The following is an 18,236-nucleotide window of genomic DNA, read 5'->3' as shown; positions in this document are numbered from 1 at the left end:
GGACTTACAGGCCCTCCTCCCCTCTGGTCCCTCAACAACATTACCAGCATGTCCCAGAAGCTGCGGCGTCCCAGCTTGCTTGTGGGTGTCACTGGCTCCCCAGAGCTGGACGAAGGGGTAGAGGTGAAGTGCAACGGTGGAGGACAGCTCCTGCCAGCCCCACCAGCGGACAGGGCCAAGCCCTTGGTCTCTGACATGGTCCTCCTTAAGCCTCCTGTGGAGACAGAGCAAATAAGACTCTCCATAGGCTCCTGCTGTGGCACTACTGGTGTCCCCTTGTACTCCACTGTGGCTGGCCAGAGCCTGGCTGGAGAGAAGGGAGAGAGCCTGCAGCAACATCCAGCAAAGTAGATTCCATCTTGGGGAGCAGACAGACCTTTAAATATCTCTTCCAACTCTGATTTCTATAATGCTTTTTCTCCAAGACATCACACAGCACATCTTGCAGAGAGGAGAGTGGCTTCCTCCCTTCCCAGCCCCCTCAGCCCCTGCTGCCCCAGCACAGCAAGCTCCTGCAGGCCAGGGGGCAGAAGCGAGGCTGGCTGGGGGCTTGAGGTAGCCGTCCCAGCCGGGCTCTCACCTGCAGAGCTCAGCTCCTCCAGTTCTGCAGCACCCAGGGGGCAGGTGGCTTCCACACAGAGCGGGGCAGGCAGCACGAGGAACTCCATGACGGCGTCACAGAGCGCGTGGCGCAGGGCCCCGCACAGCTTCTCCGACAGCTGCAGCAGGCTGATGTTGCCCTTCTCCCAGATATCAAGGCGCACCAGCACGCGGGGGTTCTGTGGGGAAAGGGCAGTCCTGCATGGCTCTGCACCCCCACGTTCACCTAGCCTCCTAGGTGACCCAGGGAATGTGGAGGCAGCAGGGAACTGGCAGCTTGTGGCCTGTTTCACTCCCTACCTGAATGCAGGGTGTCAGCCTCCGGCTGGTGCCTACTGACCACAGTGAGGCTTTTCAAAATCAGCATCCTGCAGCAGGCCCACGATGGGCGAGGAGGAAGGCAGCTTCGGAGGGTCAGGCCTCTCTCCATGGGGCAGCGAGGTGGGGTTGCCGTGCTCATCCACGAATGTCAGAGCAATGCACGCGATTCCTACGGTGGAGAGCCGAGACAGCCTCTGTCAGCCCAGTACTGGGTGCACCCCTACAAGCCCTGCCTACAGCCTGCCACCCCACCCTGGGACCCTTGTGTCACTACCTGGGCTGCACGGTGCCACGTGGCAGGCAGGGCCCCCAGGAGGGGACACAGCCAGGGGAGCAGAGGCTAGCAGTGCCCGTGGGGAGCCAGGGTAAGAAGCATGATGTTTGGTGTCCCCATCACCCCAACAACCTCTCTCCTGCAGCATCATGGCAGCTTTTGTCTTGTCCTGCAGGAGCTTCCTGGGTTGTCCAGCCCCATGTGCAAGGGGACAGTATCTCCATTTGCCCCAGGAGGGCCTTATGCAGAGAGATCCAGGACGGGGCTCGTCATCCCTTTCCTCTTAAGGGACAGAGCACAGAGCCCAGATACAGTCCAGCCCCCCTCTCCAGGCTATGAAGGACCTCGAGTCCCTGCAGAGGAAATCTGTATACATGACACCTTGTTGCAGATTACACTCACAGCCCCTCTCCTCTGTACAAGATCTGATCTTGAGGCCTTCTCCACACACTCCTACCAGCAAGGCTGGGAACAAAGCAGGTTGATACGTAGTAGTAGCCTGGAGTTACTGCAGAGTAAGATTCAGGCCCTGCCTGTAGCCTCCCTGCGCTGAGCCCCAAGGATGCACAACAGGACAGTTCCAAGATGCAGAGCAGCAGCATGTGCTTGCTCCACAGTCCACATCCTGTGTGCCCTTGGGCCACACAGAAGAAGCCCTGCTACAGACCAGAGCAGAAACCATGGCCCAGCTCGCTGGCCAGGGCACCAGGGAAGCAGCAGCAGGGATGCAGTTGTGAGGTCCAGACCCCATGCTGTAACCCTAGACACTCCCACCCCCTTTCAAAGCGCCTTCATCAACTAATCCAGCAATCGAGTGACTGGATGGCAAAGCTGCCCAACACTGCCAAAGGGAGATGTGTCCAGATGCAAACCACCTCAGACTCACAGCATTTCCTGAGCTCGTACTCTGTCTTTCTGCATCCCAGCAAGGATGGGAGTGACATCAGATTCTGCTGCCAGAGAGCAACCAAAGTGTACCCGCCTGGATCCACAGCACTGCGTGGAGGATGAGTGCCCTCCCTGTGCTGAGGCAAATCCAGTCCCAACAGACTGTACCGAGGTCTAACCAGCAGCACAACCTCCTGGTCTACATCATTTCTAATGAAGTGTAAGCTCTGCAGCAACTTTTCCCACAAGACATGGCAGATGCAAGGGAGAAGGCACAGGTATGGAGAGAGCGGCTCCCAAGGAGAGAGGTGAGCATCCAAGTCAGAGGGCAGCTCACTTGCACTCACTGAGGAAAGGAAACTCTAAACCTATGAGCATCCCTCTACTTGAAGAAAGTACAGGAGCTGCCTTATCTCAGAGGCGCTCTGCAGCAGGCTCTGACATGTCTCTTCCCCAGACAGGCACAGGAACAACCTTCATCCACCAAACAACAGAGAAGTTTGTCATTTCCCAAATAAAAAAGGTTAGCGGGGACCAGGACTTCACCCAGAACTGCAAATCTGCCCTATGACAGTGAGTATGAGCACTCCCAAGCAAACTTTCTGTCTTTAAAGGGCACAAACTCCTCATCTGTCTGGCTTGACAGTCAGCGCCAGGCCCACTAGAACCAACAGTGGATGTTCATGTGAGTAACGGCAGACTAAGATGTAGTTATTCCCATCTTCTCCTGGACAAACTCCCATACTGAGCACCTTCAGCCTTCCCCCTTCTCTGGCAGGTTTCCCTCTCATATCCATTCCTGTAGCTCTGCTCTGCTTCAGTTTGTCTCAGGTGAGGACGTGAGAACAACCAAGCACAGTGTCCCATGTTCTCCTGTGCTGGGACACACGCTCTAGAGAGGGAGCACTCTGGGCAGTGCTTTCAAGCAGCCAGGTCAGCAGCCGCAGGAGCAGACTCCTAATTTGCCCATGTTCCCTGAGACAGAGGTGGTTTGCCAAGCAAGTGCCAAGCACTCAACACCCTGCCACTGTCTCAGTCCCTCGGGGTGGAGATGCTGGCTGCCCCTGCCCCACCGGCAGAAGGGCCAGCCTCCCTGCCACAGGGAGCAAGGCTTCCAGCCCTGTTACAGGAGCACAGAGAAGCTGAAATGCAATCACTGAATCACAGGTAAGAAACAGGTACAAAACTCAAGACCCAAACTCCGGAGCTATGGGAGGAGGTAAGTGAGCAAGAACTGCCGAGGACCTTACTGCTCCATGCACTGGAGTTTGGCTACGTACTCATCCATCACATCCTGGGGAGAGGTGGGGTGCTAGGGAGCTGTCACCTCCCACCTGTGAGGGATGCTGAGCCCCCTCTGACTCAGGCTCACTGAAATACCAAGTACACGTCTGGTGGTGCCTGGCCACTCTAGCCCCTTGGCATGCCAGGGAAGCCCCCACCCCAGGACACAGCCACTGGAAGAGCAATGATGCTACACTCTGGAGTGTGAGACCAGAGCTGAAACATCATGACTCTTCTTCCTCAGGGACGAGATGCCTGTTTGGACCTGTGGGGAAGAAAGGGTGAAGGATTTTTGGAGTTCACTGCTTGCAAGTTAACAGGGCAGCACAAAGATCCTCAGCAGCCAGGAATTCCAGAGCTGCCATCTCAGGGCAGCAGGTTCTGTTTGCTCATTTATCCAGACAGCAAGAAAGAGGAGGCTCAGCTAAGTGGACACATATACAGAAACACACAGAGGAGTCAGAGCTGAAGCCACAACACAAGGAAAACAAGAACAGCAGGGACGAGAGGGGCCAGGGAGCTGCACAGGAAAGGGAATTGGAGTAATACTTGGAGCCATAGGTGCTACCTTGGAAGTGGGAGAGTGGAAAGAGGTGCTGCACAAGGTCCGACATGGTACCTACGTAACAGAAGAACATTCAGACAGTGCACAAGGGGCACGAGACACACACAGCCAGGTGACAGACCACATGGCCTGGATAAAACGTGACACGACAGCCTGCTGCAGGATGAGGCCTATCCATCCCTTCCTCCAGCAGTCCAGAGAAAAGAGCAAGGATATTGCCCCCACAGCCTGTGCTCAGTTACACGCAGCATTCAGCTACCCCTTCGCAGCAAGGCTCCAGCAACAATGGTCCCTGCTCCCCACTCCAGCCCCACTGAGTCTCTGTGCCCCACGCTTACTGAGGTCTCACTGTGTCTTGCCATTCCAGATACTGCAACCTAGAGCTGCTTCCAACAGCAACGGTCTAAGCTTAGCAAGTGGCTCTGTGGGGGGCCTTGGCTCACTCCGCCACACATGCAAGAGCGTGCAGTCCCCCAAGCACACACCCTGCCCACCTCCCAACCATCGGAAGAACATGCTGCCCCGACACTGGCTCTCCTCAGTTACTCAGAGCTCTCCAACAGGCAGCCCCATACCCTGTTTCAGAAATGAGTTGAGCACAGTACCTTTGCCACCAGTGCCTTGGCCGCCTGGCTTGTTGTACAGATAGAGATCCTGGTCTGGGATGCTCCCACTGTGGTTGAAGTAGTGCTAAGGAGAGCAAGGAAGAACAGTGACAGAGACAGTGAACTTGCCTTAATGGGAAGCAGAGGCCCATGTGCGTGCAGGAGCTCATCCCCAGACCAGTAGCAAGCACTCCAGACCTACTTAAAACACTTGCCAGCACAGCCTTGGCCACTGTCAGGCAGAAGGACCCTCCTACAGTTCTGTCCAGGGTTATAGGGCACTACATATCTGGCCTCACCTTCCATCCTTGCTATGGCCATGCTGAGGCGGGTGGGTAGCTGCTCCCAAACTTTTATTTGCCCTGATGTTTCAGTCCTTACATCTGAGGGAGCCATGCAAGGAGCCAAGCTCAGCTTTGCAAGGGGGTCTTCTCCCATGCTCCTGGGAGAAGATTGTGGACATGAGCTTTGTGGCTGCTGCTTTTTGCACAGCAAGTGACTGCTTGTATCAAAGCGAGGCCTGTCCAAGTTTATACTAGACCCAACAGGATCTGCTTTTAGTCCTGTGAAACTCCTCCAGGCTTCAGTGTCAGTTCCTCTCTGACATTACATGGCAGAGCTGGGAACGGAATGACTGAGCTGCCCCAACAAATGCCCCCAGCAGCAAGTAGAAGCTGGGCAGACTGCCATCCCAACTCACAGCCCTTCTCACCTTGAAGTGGTGCTCCACGTTGCTGTCCGTGTACTTTGGGGTGTGCAGGAAGATGAGCAGGTTCTGGCGCAGATAGTAGGCCACTGCATGCAGCCAAGGCAGGGCAGAGGGTGGCAGTGCAAACTGCAGGACCTCTGTGGGTGGTGTCCCAGGGGGCTGGATAAACTGCAGAAAGAAGGCTTTAAAACTCAGCTGAGACTAGCAGGAGGCCCAGGGCTCTGATATCGATCCAAATTATGCTGGCTGGCCACGTGAAGGGAGAACGTGGTGGGCAGAACCCAGGTCCATAGACAGCACCCTGACACAGATGTGGGCAGATGTGCCAGGGTTATTCACAGGGAGGCCCTGTCATGCTGCAAACCCCAGCAAAGGGGATCTCCCACCTACCCTGACACCCACACAGTGTATACCTTGGTGAATGCTCCAGCAGCACAGGAGCAGGGAATGGGATGCAGCGAACTGCCCCAGCTTTCCCTGCCCTGGGGCAGGAAAGGCTGAGACAGGTCAAGAAGTAAGAAAGTGTTACAGGTTCTGGGATGAGTGCAGCAGATATCCAGTGAGGTACCTCCACATCTGCTGGTGTCAGCTTGCAGTTCCGCACCAGCATGACAGTGATGATATCCAGGGTGGCCTCATCCAGGCGCCTGCGCAGCACTTTCACCAGCTCATCTGTGATCTCAGGCCCTGACAAGTAAGCAAAGGTACAAGCAGCTTTTTCACCTCCATCCAGTAAGAATGACAAGAGCCACTCCTCCCTGCCTGTTCAGGATGTACCACCCTCACAGTCACTTCCCACAGAGAACATGTCTTTCCCCACCATCAATTTGTTCAGACATCTTTTTCTACCCATTCGTGATCACAAAAGACTGCTGGTACAGCAGGCAAAGATGAAGGTACTCCAGCATAGGGAAAGTTGGCATAAGCCACCTGGTCTGCAGGAGGTTTCACTGTGGGCCATGGATCCTTTCCTCATATTCCCATCCAGATGGAATGGAGAGCAGCTCTGGGCTAAGGAAAAGCAGCTTGCTCAATATAGAGATACCTTCTCTGCTCTTTAAGCAAAGAAGGCAGGTGTTGCAGCTCTATTCCTCTGCTTTGCAACAGCACAGTCCATGTGCTGCCAGGTGTTGTAACACTTACCTGCTGGGGCAACACCATGGACCATGAGCTGGATGTGCCTGTCTACCTGTCCCACAGGCCGAGTAGAGTCCACGCTACGGCATGAAGCTGCATCCAGAGAGGAACGAGAACCCTGGAGAAACAAAAACAGCCACAGAGAAAGTTTCTACGTGAAGTTCTAGATCCATCATTATCTTGGGCTGTCAGCAAGGTCAGGCAGAACCCACCCACTGCTGCCCTACTCCACACATCTACAACGTAAGTTTTATCCTACATAAAATCCAGGTTATTGAAACCACTGAGTCCCCTCCACTCCTGTGACCAAGAGCACCAACATCCACTCCCAGAGAGCAGCAGACTCACCATTACATCCTCAGTGTAAATGGGCTCCTGGCTGCGTGTCAGTGCCAGTGAGCGAGACACTGGACTAAAGACGCTCTCTGCTTCCCACACCTTCCCACTGTAGGTGGTTTCGGTCAGTCTGAATACAGGACAAAGACATGTCAGCCTCCATTCCCAAGGAAGACAGCATCATACCTCCACAGAAGATTCACATCTTCCTTGCTCTGCCCTGTGCACTTTCTGAGGATTAGTCCTTACGATATGGAGCTTATGGAAAAATTGCCCTCTGACTCCCTCAAAAAAAAAATCCTTTTCCCTCCCATGTAAAGTTCTAGCGCAGGGAGAACAGGAAGGGCCTGGCTTGGTGTGACTCTGACTAATGAGAAATCAGATATTTGCTGCTTGGGTCACAGCAGGGTCCCTGAGGCTGGCTGGGCAGACACCTTCTGCCCAAGGAGCTCTCAGTCTGGTGTAATGCATGTAGCAGGGCAGGGTCAGGCCAGCAAGTCACACTGGCTTCTTACCGGAGGTAGAAAACAGATTTAGTGGCACGTTCCTGGTAGACAAACATGTTCTTCCTGTTCACCACAGAGAAGGCGTTGAGCACTGAGCGAAGCGCCTGTATAGCTGTGGGCAACGTGAGGTGTTAGCTATCCCACACACCTCCTCCAATGTGCCAATCCAGCCAGAAGCCAGACTCTTGAAAATGCAAAACGAGGAGGAATCTGGGCTGCACGCACCTCGTGAGACTCCCATGTTGGGACCCATCTTGAGGCGTGAATGCACATGGATGAGTGTGCTCCACACAACATCACAAGCGAAGTGCCCTGGCATGAACTGCATGGTAGCAGCCAGGTAGTCCCGGGGCTGGTAGCTCTCCTCTACAGAGTAATCTACAAAGAACATAGGACATAGCTGGGGCCATAGCATGGAAGTCACCATCGTTTTAGTCACCCATGGGCAGGCAGTGGCACTGCCGCTGAGGCATGGCCAAGGGCATATTCATACCGTCTGTGGGCATGACACGCTGCCTGTAGGAAGTATAGGGTGTTTCGCTCTTCCAGATGTCCTCCTCACTTTCTGCCACCAGTAATGAGTTGCATATGTGACTGTCATGCAGGTCCTGCAGCAGCAAGCGCTGCAAAGGATGAGAAGAGATTGGTTCTGTTGTTTGCATAGCCCACAGAAGACAGCACAGAGAAGGGCTTAGGGCTGGACTGAGCCTCTTTTCCTTTGACTCCCAAGCCGAGACTCCATCAGCTGAACTGGCTCCCCAGGCCCTCTTCCAAGCTGGGCCCAGACCAGAAAACCTCCAGAGGTCCCTTCTCATCTAAGCCATCTCATGACTTGCTGCTCTGCCCCTGCCCTCTGCAGATTTGTTACCTGATTGACAACCCTGCAGATTTCACTGATCTTCTTCACCACCAACTGGTTGAGACTCTGGCACTCCCCTGGCTGCTCCTCTTCTGTCTCTGCTGATGCTGCTTTCTCCACACTCAGGCTGCTTTACAGGGAAGGGGAGAGAGGGGTCAGCAGAGCACCTGAACAGTGCCTGTCCTTGTGTGCTGGGAGCAAGAACACAGTGGGGAAGGGTGGCTGCTTTCCCTTTATGGAGCACTGGTCTAATCCTGCAGCACCCTTCCCATATGGGGCAGGAAGCAGATCCTGTTCAGAAGTAAGGGAGTGCAAAAAGGTCCTGGTACATGAAGCCATGGCCAGACAGCGGGACCCTGCTTACCGTGTGTGGTAATAGACCTCCACTCGGTCCTGCTGGATTTTTATGATAAGCCAGAAATCCGGCATGAGGGGACACCTGGGTTCCTGGTCGCTCATTAGTGCCTCCTCATACTCCGAGTCACTGCTTCCCCCATCGTAACCTGTAATGCATCCTCACTTCAGTCCCAGGCTGCCTGGAAAGCCAGCCTTCTTCCCAGGCCCAGCAGGTTCTAGGAGACCAGAGTCACTCACAAGCTCTGTCCTCAGGGCTCAGGAGTCACCCCAGTCCAGGCACACAGTCCCCCATGCCCCCACACTATCATGTCACTGCCAGTGTCTGCCTGCACACTGTTAGTCACCCCTGTCCCGGCAGACTCACCCAGGTGGTCGGAGTCCATGCTGCCCTGGCTTGACACGAGGCTCTGCACACGGCTGGGACGCTGCTTGCTGGAGCCTGAAAAGAGAAGTGGGGTTTGATCATGAGAGCACTTCCTAAGTGCATTCACAGGGCCCATCTGCTGGAGAAACATTACACCACACAACAAGCAGGCAGTGGGGGCACTGGCCATGGGGAAGCAGTGCTGGGGAATGGGGTTCTTGCAGCTGTTACTGGAGTGCCCAGGAACTCCGTATCATTAGGGATATCAGTGTGGCAGCACAGTCTAGTACCCTGGGTACTGTTAAGCAGTGAACTGCCAGCACCCAGGCAAGGAAGAGATCAACAGTACCACACCACCAATTCTGGTGTTTAGGCGCTGGAACAGGAGTAGCAGTCATGTTTCGTACGCTACAGCCAAAACGGGGCCCTTCCTTTAAAAGCTCCTGAGGCTGCGGTACACCCTGCCCACGTTCTCAGCTCCTACCTTCCCTGCCCTGTGTTACGGAGTCAGCCAGGCTTGCTGCAGATGGTGTCACCAATGGTGATTTCTCGCTGTTGCCTTTTTCAGAGGATGAGGATGCCAGTGACTGTATGGTTGTCTCTAGAGCTGCCTCCTCCAGGGAGTCATGACCAGGTGCTCTGCTCTGCTCAAGGCTCAGCACTTCTGGGACCTGCACACCAGCCAAGATCGCAAAAATGACCAGAAAAACAGGCACCAAAAAAAGTCCAATCATACTCCTGCATCCTTCTACCTTCTGTTACCAGAGTGTCCCACACCTTCCCACCAACAGACCACCTCAGTGTCTCTCACCTCATCCTGTGCATGGCTGCCTCACGTATGGGGTTTCCTGTGTCTGGCACAATGTGTGTCTCACTCTCTGGCCACTCCCAGAGACCCTGGGCTTCTTCTGGGAGGACACAGCTTGCATGGTGTAGCTCAGAGCCCTCTGCCTCTGCTTCACTGCTGCCTTCCTGGCCTGCCTGGCTCAGGGCTGTCCTGGTGACCCCTCCAGCTGGCTGCTGCAAGCAGGGTGTCCCTGAAGGGTTTGGAGCTGCCCGCCTGGAGTGCAGGCGGCTGATGGAGATGTAGTGGTAGTCACTGCCTTCTGCATTGAGCATGTAGCCTGGCAAAGCCATTCTTCTGAACTCCTGCAACACAGGGAAGAATAAGCATCCCGCTAGCTACGTGTATGACGCTGCCTCAGAGCTTTCTCTTTACCTCCTTGAACTTCTCCAGAGAGTGCTCAGGTCCAAAGACAAACTGGAGCAGCACCACCTCGCTGTGGCAGCTGGGCCGCCCCTTGGAGTTATAGATGTGGGTGGCCACTCGGTGCAGGATGGAGGTGCTGATGACCTGTGAGTGGCGCAGCGCAGACACAATCTCATCATCCAGGAGCCAGCGAATCTGAGCAGGGCAAGGGCAGAGAGCAAGACCAGCATTTGTATGGCTGCTGATTCTGATCCAAATCCCAACAGGACCAGGGCAGCCTCTCTCATCACCTACATCCCCTCATCTCCTGAATGTACCAAAGAAAAGCTCTTTCGAAGAGAGGTCTGTCTGTCCCACCCAGCTACAGTAAGAATTTTGTCAGGGTAATCCTACGCTTTTGGGGAGTGCAAAGCCAATGGCCTGTGGGATACCAGCAAGGCCTCAAAGTTATTTCAGTTGACAGAGGCTGCAGCTTGGAGCAGGCTAGGAAGTGTCGAACAGCAGCTGTGTGCTGTGGCCACACTGCTCCAGCTGGAAGCAAGAAGTAGGCAAGACTGGCTTACCTCATTCATAGTGGCTTCAATAGCCTGCCTGTGTACTCCAGGCAGGTTGGAAAGCGCAGGGTGCCTAGGACAGAGGAGAAGACGACTCAACCAGTCATTCTCATCCATGCAGCCAGCACAATGCAGCTCCTAGGCAGCAAAAGAAGCCCATGAGGGGCTTGGTACGTCTGTGGTGCCATACCTCTCATCTCCTGTGGATGGGAGCCGTTCCAAGTTGTGCATGATATCCTCATCTGAGCGGAAAGAGGATGGCTGCCCTGGAGAGCGTGTGAAGGATACGCTGCTCTCTGAGGTGCATCTGCCACAGGAGAGAGAGCAAGCTGAGCATCAGCTTTTAAGCCAGAGAGGATAAACAGACACAGGGTCTAGAGAGGGAAAAGGGATCTCTAGAGAAGGTGCGCCTATCCTGGAAAAATCTTAGTTTTCTTAGGGCTGTGGGAGGCTCTGTGAGAGGAAGAATCCCAAGTCTCAGCACATGGAGAGGAGCTGAGACTGGTGGCTGTGAAGGGCAGGCAGAGAGTGGGTGAGTGACTGGGCCTCCTTCCACCTACCTGTTGTGGAGAATGTCTGCATTGACAACTTCTATCTCCAGGGGCAACGTCAGCACGAAGATGTCCAGGGTCACACAGAGGTCCCCCAAGTCAATGGCGTTCAAGCCCTGGCAGCTTTCCAGGCAGCCCAGAACTTCCCCTGAGGAGAGATCACAGACAAAAGGAATCAAGCAACAGACAGCTCTGCTTACACACATACACAGCCTGGTGGCAAGTACAGAGACTGCAAGAGGGGGCTGTCCCACACACAAGGACAGGCTCAAGAAGGCCACCATCCTTCATGATCCTTTCACCCTTTCATACCAATCCCACAGCAACTGGGAGACCTGGTGAAAAAGCCCTTGTCTGATGCTGAGAGACTCTGGGGTGTCCATATAGGGCAGGATGGTCCAGAGAGACTGCTGTTTAAGACACAGCATGTTTGTTCCAGGGTCTGCCCACCCAGCAGGGACCTGACAGAAGCCCTACTGCCCTTTCACCTTACAGCATGGCTTGCTCTTACCTAGACAAGTCGGCAGGGACTGCACGGGCATGGAGCTGTGCTGGCTACGCAGCTTCACTGAGCAGGTCAGGTGTACAAAAAGCGGGGGCATCTCCTGCTCCAGGAACTCCTGTTCATTGAGCGAGTCCCCTCCCAGCACACTGAAGGAGTCATCATCCTGGTTCACTGTGTTGGAGTCCGAGAGGGAATCTGTATCTGGGAACTCGTGCTCCAGCTTCTCACGGTATTCCACCTCCAGCTCTGGGTCACTCTCTGTGGCAATGCAGCACCCAGACACAGTTCCTGTTAACACAGGTTCCATGTTAGCAGACCAGGCCCACGTCCCCAGAGACCCCACCAGACACAGTCAAGCTCTGGAAGACACCACCACAGTAAGACTACAGGCACTTTCTTCTCCAGCAAATGTTACCTTCGTCAGCTGCCAGTTCTGCCTCTGATCCCTCCATGTCCTCACTGCCTTTCCTGTCTGTCTGATCGCGAGATGTCTCTTCCTGAGACGGAGAGAGGAAGGGCAGATAGTAGAACATGCCAGGCAGTGGAGCAGGCTGTTGATCGGCCTCTCAGTCTACCCGTGACTCTGCCAGCCCCAAATCCAGATTTGACACCAAGCAAAGCTACTTTGCTTCACAAGGACTAGGTGCCTGCCAGGGCAGCACCATGCATACCTCTTTCTTAGCTGATGGTGGGCAATAGAAGAAATAGTGAGGATTTGATGGCACTGGCTTGAAATGTAAACTTCCAATTTCCAGGAATTTCTCCTAAAAGAGAAACCCCAAACATGAAGCAGACATTCCACTTTACCCTCCTGCAAGAGCCAAGCCAAGTTACCACATTCCTCACCTGGATAATCTTATGCAAGTCAGGGTGTGCTTGGCAGGGCTGTCCGATTTCCAGCAGTGAGAGGGGAAACTCTGAACAGCAGCTGGTGCCCACACTGCTCTTTGGCTCCTCTGTGGGGCTAGCAATGTTATGGGAGTCCTGCTCGCTGTAGTCCTCCATTTCCGCGCTGACAGGATTGGGGACAGGTCAGACAGGCAAATTGAGAAACAAGAATAGTCATATGTACTATCTAACCTGCAAGCATCCCGCCTCACAGCTCCCCAGACCTCATCTGTGTAAACTTGATGTGACTTACGTGGCCTCCTTCCCTACAGCCCCAGAAACCCTCATGCCACCCACTGACCCAGATAAGCACTCCGGCTGTCTGAAGCCAGCCCAGAGGCAGTTTAATCATGCTGATCCTATGGCCAGGTACTCTACACCACGCTACACACCCTCTCTGGGAAACAGAGAGACGTGTCTGAGCATAGGGACAGGCCTAGAGCAATCTGAATTACCAGCACTCAAGTCCAGGGCACCTCACAGCAAACGCCACCATGCCAGAACGCCTAGTGTCTTGGCAGCACAGAGCAGAGTGCAAAGCTCAAGCCCATGCTTGCTCAGCAGCTCCATGACAGAATCAGTTTCTAAAACTCAGAAAAAGCAACCAGGGAAGTGGGATGTTATTTGGTCAAAGTACTCCCCAGGTATTCAAAGTAGTAATAGAGATGGCAGATCTGGGTCCAATGTGTCACAAGCTGTACATCCTTCAGTAATGTTTATACAATCTGCATTGGGATAGATGATTCATAATACCTTATAAACCGAAAAAAAATACCACAGTTTCTCTCTGGGAAAGTAGCACTTGAAGAAGTCATCTGACTTTTCAAACACTGAGTGTTCTTCAAAACCACAGCCTCATCTCAATGACTTACAGCATAGAAAGAAGTAAGATTGAGGATTGCCAACTACTGCTAGTGAATTCACACAAAGGAAATTAGGATAGTCAAGTGTAAACTGAGAACAAAGGACCTAAAGAGGATGTTTCTTCAATAGACACTAAGGCACAGCAGAGTATTTCTTCCCCTCCTTCAGTTTTCAGAGGAAATACAAACCTCAGAAATACCTAAGGAATAGCAGGACAGAAGATTAGGATCTAGCATATTCCAATTCTGCCTTGCTATTTCTCTTGTGATTTTTTTCCCAGAGTTTTAATTAAAAAAAAGGCACTTCATTTGTTAGAAAAATATAACAAACCTGTCATTTTCACCACAGTCAACAGTAAATGAGTCAAACAGCAGGAGATGCGTAATTTCTCCAGAAACAAGTCTGAGAGTTACTTGCAGACAAACTGCCCTCCAGCTCAGGCCAGATGGGACAGTAATGAGCTAAGACTACAACAGAAAGCGAAAGGATGGATGTCACCAGAGATTATAAAAAAGAGAAGGTCTTGGTGGACAACATACCAGGTGGGTATCCCACTGGAAGTATCTGTTCTTGCACATGGCTCTGTTAGACCCTGCCCTACAACATTCCTTCTGGCAGGCAGGTGAAGATGCTTGAAGAAAGATCTGTCCTGGCGTAATGCTAAGAACAGAAGCAAGACCAAGGTGGATCCCTACCTTGATTCAGAGACCAAGACACCCCGTTCCCTAGAGCTCTGCTCCTCTTCTTGCTCTACGCTGCCCACTTGGAAGCTGGCTGTCTTGGAGTGTGTATGGAAATGTTGGTGGCTCTCTCGGAACGAGCGGACATGGCTGCACACTGTCATCAGGAAGTTGGTGATATCAATCTCTTGGAGCAGCTCCTCACAGTAGTCCATGGCTGTAAGTAGGTCCTGGGAACTGATGCTGTGTGACTGCTGAAGGCTCTTGAACAGCCCTAGGGATCAAGCACAGTGCTTGAGTGTCCCACCACAAGGATGCAAGGTCACAGCAGTCAGGCAATAGCCACATGCGGATTTTCACCAAGTCCCAACACAGAGTTACAGTCAGCACAGGTGCTGGGAGACCAGACTCAGCCAGGATGCCTAATGCTACATGTTAACCTGGGCTTATGTCACGCCAGAGTGACCTATGGATCTGCCACCCTGAAGGCGAGAGGAAAAAGTCAAAGAAGATACACCCTTCCACAGCAGTGCACAGGTCCAGGAACAGCCTGTGCAAAGCTCATAGGGAACACACAGAGGCATCTTTAAATCCCTCCTGGTGGGAAATCAGTCCCACAGCTCCTCCCTTTTTCTCAGTGTAAGATCACAAGAAAAATGAGACATTGCTTTCTTAAAAGAAGATCCAGTGTCCAGCCCCAATCCCAACCCTGTCTCAGCTCTCATGATGCTGCTCCTTACCTTTCACATAGCACTGGTGGGAATGCTCTTGCAGCAGCGTGCAGTAACTCACCAACTCCTTATGCTTGTGGTCTAGCCAAGCAGCAGCAGGGGGACGTTCCAGAGACTGGGACCTGGAAAAGAGGAGCTGCAGCCTTCAGCACTAACGAAGCACATTTAGACTATAAATGGCTCTGGCACCACTGAAGAAAGGCCCTAGGGCATGCACAGGCTATAAGGCAGAGAAGCAAAGCCAAGAGAATAAGGCAGGGCTACAGCCAGCCTATTGTCAAGGAAGCTCCTCTGCTTCCTGTCTAGGAGTCAAGTATGGTTGGTATTACCTGAAAAAGATGTCCCGGGGAGGACGGTGTGCCCGTGGGCTGACAAGCTGCTCTCGTAACAGTTCCAAAGAGCAGCTGTAGATGTAAATGGGGCAGCGAAATCGGCGGCACTCGCCTAGCTCAGGTTGCGAGTTCTGGTGACAGAAGGAGATATGTACATCTCTCCGCGAGGGGCCACCTTGTTCTCCAAAGTCACGGCTCACTTCTGCAAAAGAAACAGTCCTGAGATAAAGGCCTTCGATGGACTCCTCATTTCTGGTCTGAGAGGTCACAGCCCTCACAGCAGCACCCACAGGTAGGTATCAGTTTTACAAGCTTCTCACCAGTCAACCTCAGGGGCCATTCTCCTCACCCAGCACCCAACCACTCAGCCCAGTGCTTTGGCCACACTGATCCCCTTCTTGGGCAGCCACGACTGTTTACCACCACCACCTTCTGCAGCAGCACAACCTTCATCCTCCTTGCAGGCCTGGCTGACTGCAGCAGGGGCTATGCAATCAAATCCCATACACCTCAGGACCTGTGCCTTTCTCCCTAAGACATTGTGCTGCTGGTAGTCCCAGTTTGGATCACGACACAAGAGTCACTGACCTTCTAGTGCAGCCCTGTACTGCCATTCCTAGTAGCTCCTATCTACCTGCAACCTCCCTGCCCACAGGGAGCCAGCCTTGGGCCATGGGCACTCAGCTCCCATGACACTCCCTCACCCCTCCACGAATACTGTGAAAGCTGGCTGAGGCTTCACTGTGCCCATTGTCCTGGCTCTCCTCCTGACTCCTCTGCCAAGAGGAGCTGACAGGCTGTTGCAGCCTGTTACTCCACCTACCTCAATCTGCCCAACAGTGTGCTTGGGAATAGCAAGGATACCCATACTAATACTTTAGCAAGGCGCTGTCCTGAGGGCAGTACCGTGGGCTGGTGTTATGCTGAGGGTAGGTAATGGCACTGCAGCATCCCCTTCTTCAGCCTCAGCCCTGACTTGCTCTGCACAGACAGGTCCCACAGCATCCTCTCCAGATCGAGTCTCATCTTTTGGAGGTTTGTCCAACCCACAAGCCATCAGCTTCTGTACATCTGGAAGAAAACAAAATAAAATCACCCTCTGTCCAGTGAGAACAGTTTAACTCCTCCTTCTACATTCCCAAGAGGGCAGAGATGTCCCTGCTGTCTCTTTATGCATGGGAGCAGCTCCACAGAGTACTTCCAGCTGAGCCTAGTAGCCTTCACCAGCAGCTAAGTGGAAGCCAGACCAGTGCCAATGCCCAGAAGTGGGGACCCTCCCAGACCATCTCATTAGCAGTCTCCTTACTCCATTCATTAACAACTACTGGGAAAACCGTCCAATGGTTGCAGCCAGCAAATGACTTGAAGCCACAGCCTCTGCCTGAAAACACTATGTGGGCAGCACCACATCCAAGGAGAGAAGAGTAAGACATTCAGCACTTTGCACTACTCTACTCCTGGCCATATGGTGCAAAAACACTGGGTCTAGACTCTGCTGTTCAATTTTCTCTCCATCCTAACAGAGCTGATTCTGTTTTTACTGTTTTTCTGAGGAGGTGCTTGGGACTGCTACCTCCTCTTGCTCCCCACAACAGGCGGCCTCACCTGAGAAGGTGGCTGGCAGGAAGGTCAGGAACACATGCTGTGGGTTGACCAGCTTGGCATAACATCGCCATTGTGGGGGAAAGGGCCCCGTCGTGTCACTCAGGGTCACGTCATCCTCAGGCAGCTCTGTGTTGCCGAGGCTCTGATGAAAGAGCAGAAGCTGGATAAGCTCATAGCACATGGCACAGGCCCACCTTGAGGCAGGTAGCAACCACACATAGTAAGTTGCTCCATGACTGCTGGCAGCACAGTGCTGAAATGACCCTGCACCATTCTCAAAGCAGCCTGGCTGCAGGAAACACAACATACACAGTCAGGAGATGCTTAGCCAGCTTTGCTGGGGCCAGTCCTGACCTCCAGGCAGCGATTGCCCATGGTTTCTGAGCAATGTGCAGCACAGCATCAGTGCTGTAACAGGCTAGGCCCATGGTGAGTGCAACTACCCACACACCTACCAGATGCCTGCTTGACTTCAGCCACAGGCTACAGTTTAAATTGCTGACAAGTGTGGGAAAACACTAGCCTTTCAATCTGTTCTCAACCCTTCTACTAACTCTCCTGCTCTTCAACAGCTGCTGCGTTGTCTTCAGAGGGGGCTCAGGAGAAGGACGGCAGCGTAGCAGTACCTGCAGAGTACTTGTGGAGCCAGTCATATCCCTGGTGCCATTGCTGCCAACAAGATGATAGGATGCAGAAGCATCCTGCTGCTCCACGGTCCCAGAGGCTTTCAGGGTTTCTTCTGAAATGGAGCACAGAGAAATCAACTTGAGAAACACCAGCTGAGGAAAAGACTTGAAAGTAAGGCTCTTGAAACACCCCAGCTTCCGCTGTCACTGCTGCCACGCTCCTGGCCCTTACCTTTGATCACAGGGAGTGTGAAGGGGGGTTGATGGCCATCACGATCCCTTTGCAGAACCTGCTCCATGAAAGCCACATGATCAGCATCAGCCATGGGGATCTCCCGGTCACTGAGGTCATGCTGCAGGCAGCCATGGAAGAGGTTTAGTAGCATTTCATTGGGCACAAACGAAGAGTCCTTGGTCACCTCGTCATTCTCTGCTCAAACAGAACCATGGCAGTTTCAGAGACAGCACCTCCACAGCCACCACCTGCTCAGGCCCCCAGGAGACAGCCCTTTGCAAACTGACACTTCCACACAGCCAGGACTTTCCCGCAGCACCTCTGCAAGGCTGACTTGGAGGGTCTTGAGGGAGCCCTGGAGTTCCAGCATCATTAGCTACCCTGCACTGACTCACCCTGCTACTGTAACTGTTCTGGAGGTGTTTGGGGCTAAAGACAAGAACCCACCACCACAGAGCAACAGCCCAGGTTTAATGTTTTCAAAACCAACTTTTCCAAAACTATCATCTCAAGAAAGACAGCAATATACATGGACAGCCCTGGGGCTGCAGAGTTGGGAAGAACAGCACTGAGCTACTGAAAGAGGCGTGGCAGCTCTCATGCCTGCTGCCCAGGGAGACAGGCACACAGAGCAGGGTGCCCATAGCCAT

The 18,236-nt window shown here is 53.3% G+C and overlaps 1 protein-coding gene across 1 annotated transcript in view; it reads right to left on the bottom strand.

Moving 5' to 3' along the window:
* The window catches only part of SZT2 (SZT2 subunit of KICSTOR complex), a 60,268-nt gene that overhangs the window by 17,628 nt on the left and 24,404 nt on the right, over positions 1 to 18,236 (bottom strand). The window contains 33 exon segments of the mRNA XM_086617726.1: positions 45 to 214; positions 581 to 808; positions 901 to 952; positions 954 to 1,090; positions 4,538 to 4,622; positions 5,250 to 5,414; positions 5,815 to 5,933; positions 6,390 to 6,501; positions 6,732 to 6,849; positions 7,235 to 7,337; positions 7,451 to 7,603; positions 7,719 to 7,848; positions 8,094 to 8,214; positions 8,449 to 8,587; positions 8,806 to 8,880; positions 9,290 to 9,476; positions 9,617 to 9,639; positions 9,642 to 9,954; positions 10,025 to 10,210; positions 10,579 to 10,642; positions 10,760 to 10,876; positions 11,130 to 11,268; positions 11,632 to 11,913; positions 12,041 to 12,122; positions 12,297 to 12,389; positions 12,472 to 12,637; positions 14,073 to 14,331; positions 14,798 to 14,910; positions 15,118 to 15,322; positions 16,027 to 16,191; positions 16,726 to 16,867; positions 17,352 to 17,464; positions 17,584 to 17,781. Of these exon segments, the coding sequence (XP_086473852.1) occupies positions 45 to 214; positions 581 to 808; positions 901 to 952; positions 954 to 1,090; positions 4,538 to 4,622; positions 5,250 to 5,414; positions 5,815 to 5,933; positions 6,390 to 6,501; positions 6,732 to 6,849; positions 7,235 to 7,337; positions 7,451 to 7,603; positions 7,719 to 7,848; positions 8,094 to 8,214; positions 8,449 to 8,587; positions 8,806 to 8,880; positions 9,290 to 9,476; positions 9,617 to 9,639; positions 9,642 to 9,954; positions 10,025 to 10,210; positions 10,579 to 10,642; positions 10,760 to 10,876; positions 11,130 to 11,268; positions 11,632 to 11,913; positions 12,041 to 12,122; positions 12,297 to 12,389; positions 12,472 to 12,637; positions 14,073 to 14,331; positions 14,798 to 14,910; positions 15,118 to 15,322; positions 16,027 to 16,191; positions 16,726 to 16,867; positions 17,352 to 17,464; positions 17,584 to 17,781 (4,754 nt within the window).

The sequence above is a fragment of the Tauraco erythrolophus genome, chromosome 10, assembly GCF_009769465.1.
Source record: "Tauraco erythrolophus isolate bTauEry1 chromosome 10, bTauEry1.pri, whole genome shotgun sequence".
In the NCBI taxonomy this organism is placed as follows: domain Eukaryota; kingdom Metazoa; phylum Chordata; class Aves; order Musophagiformes; family Musophagidae; genus Tauraco; species Tauraco erythrolophus.
This window is presented reverse-complemented; position numbering and strand designations above follow the sequence as displayed.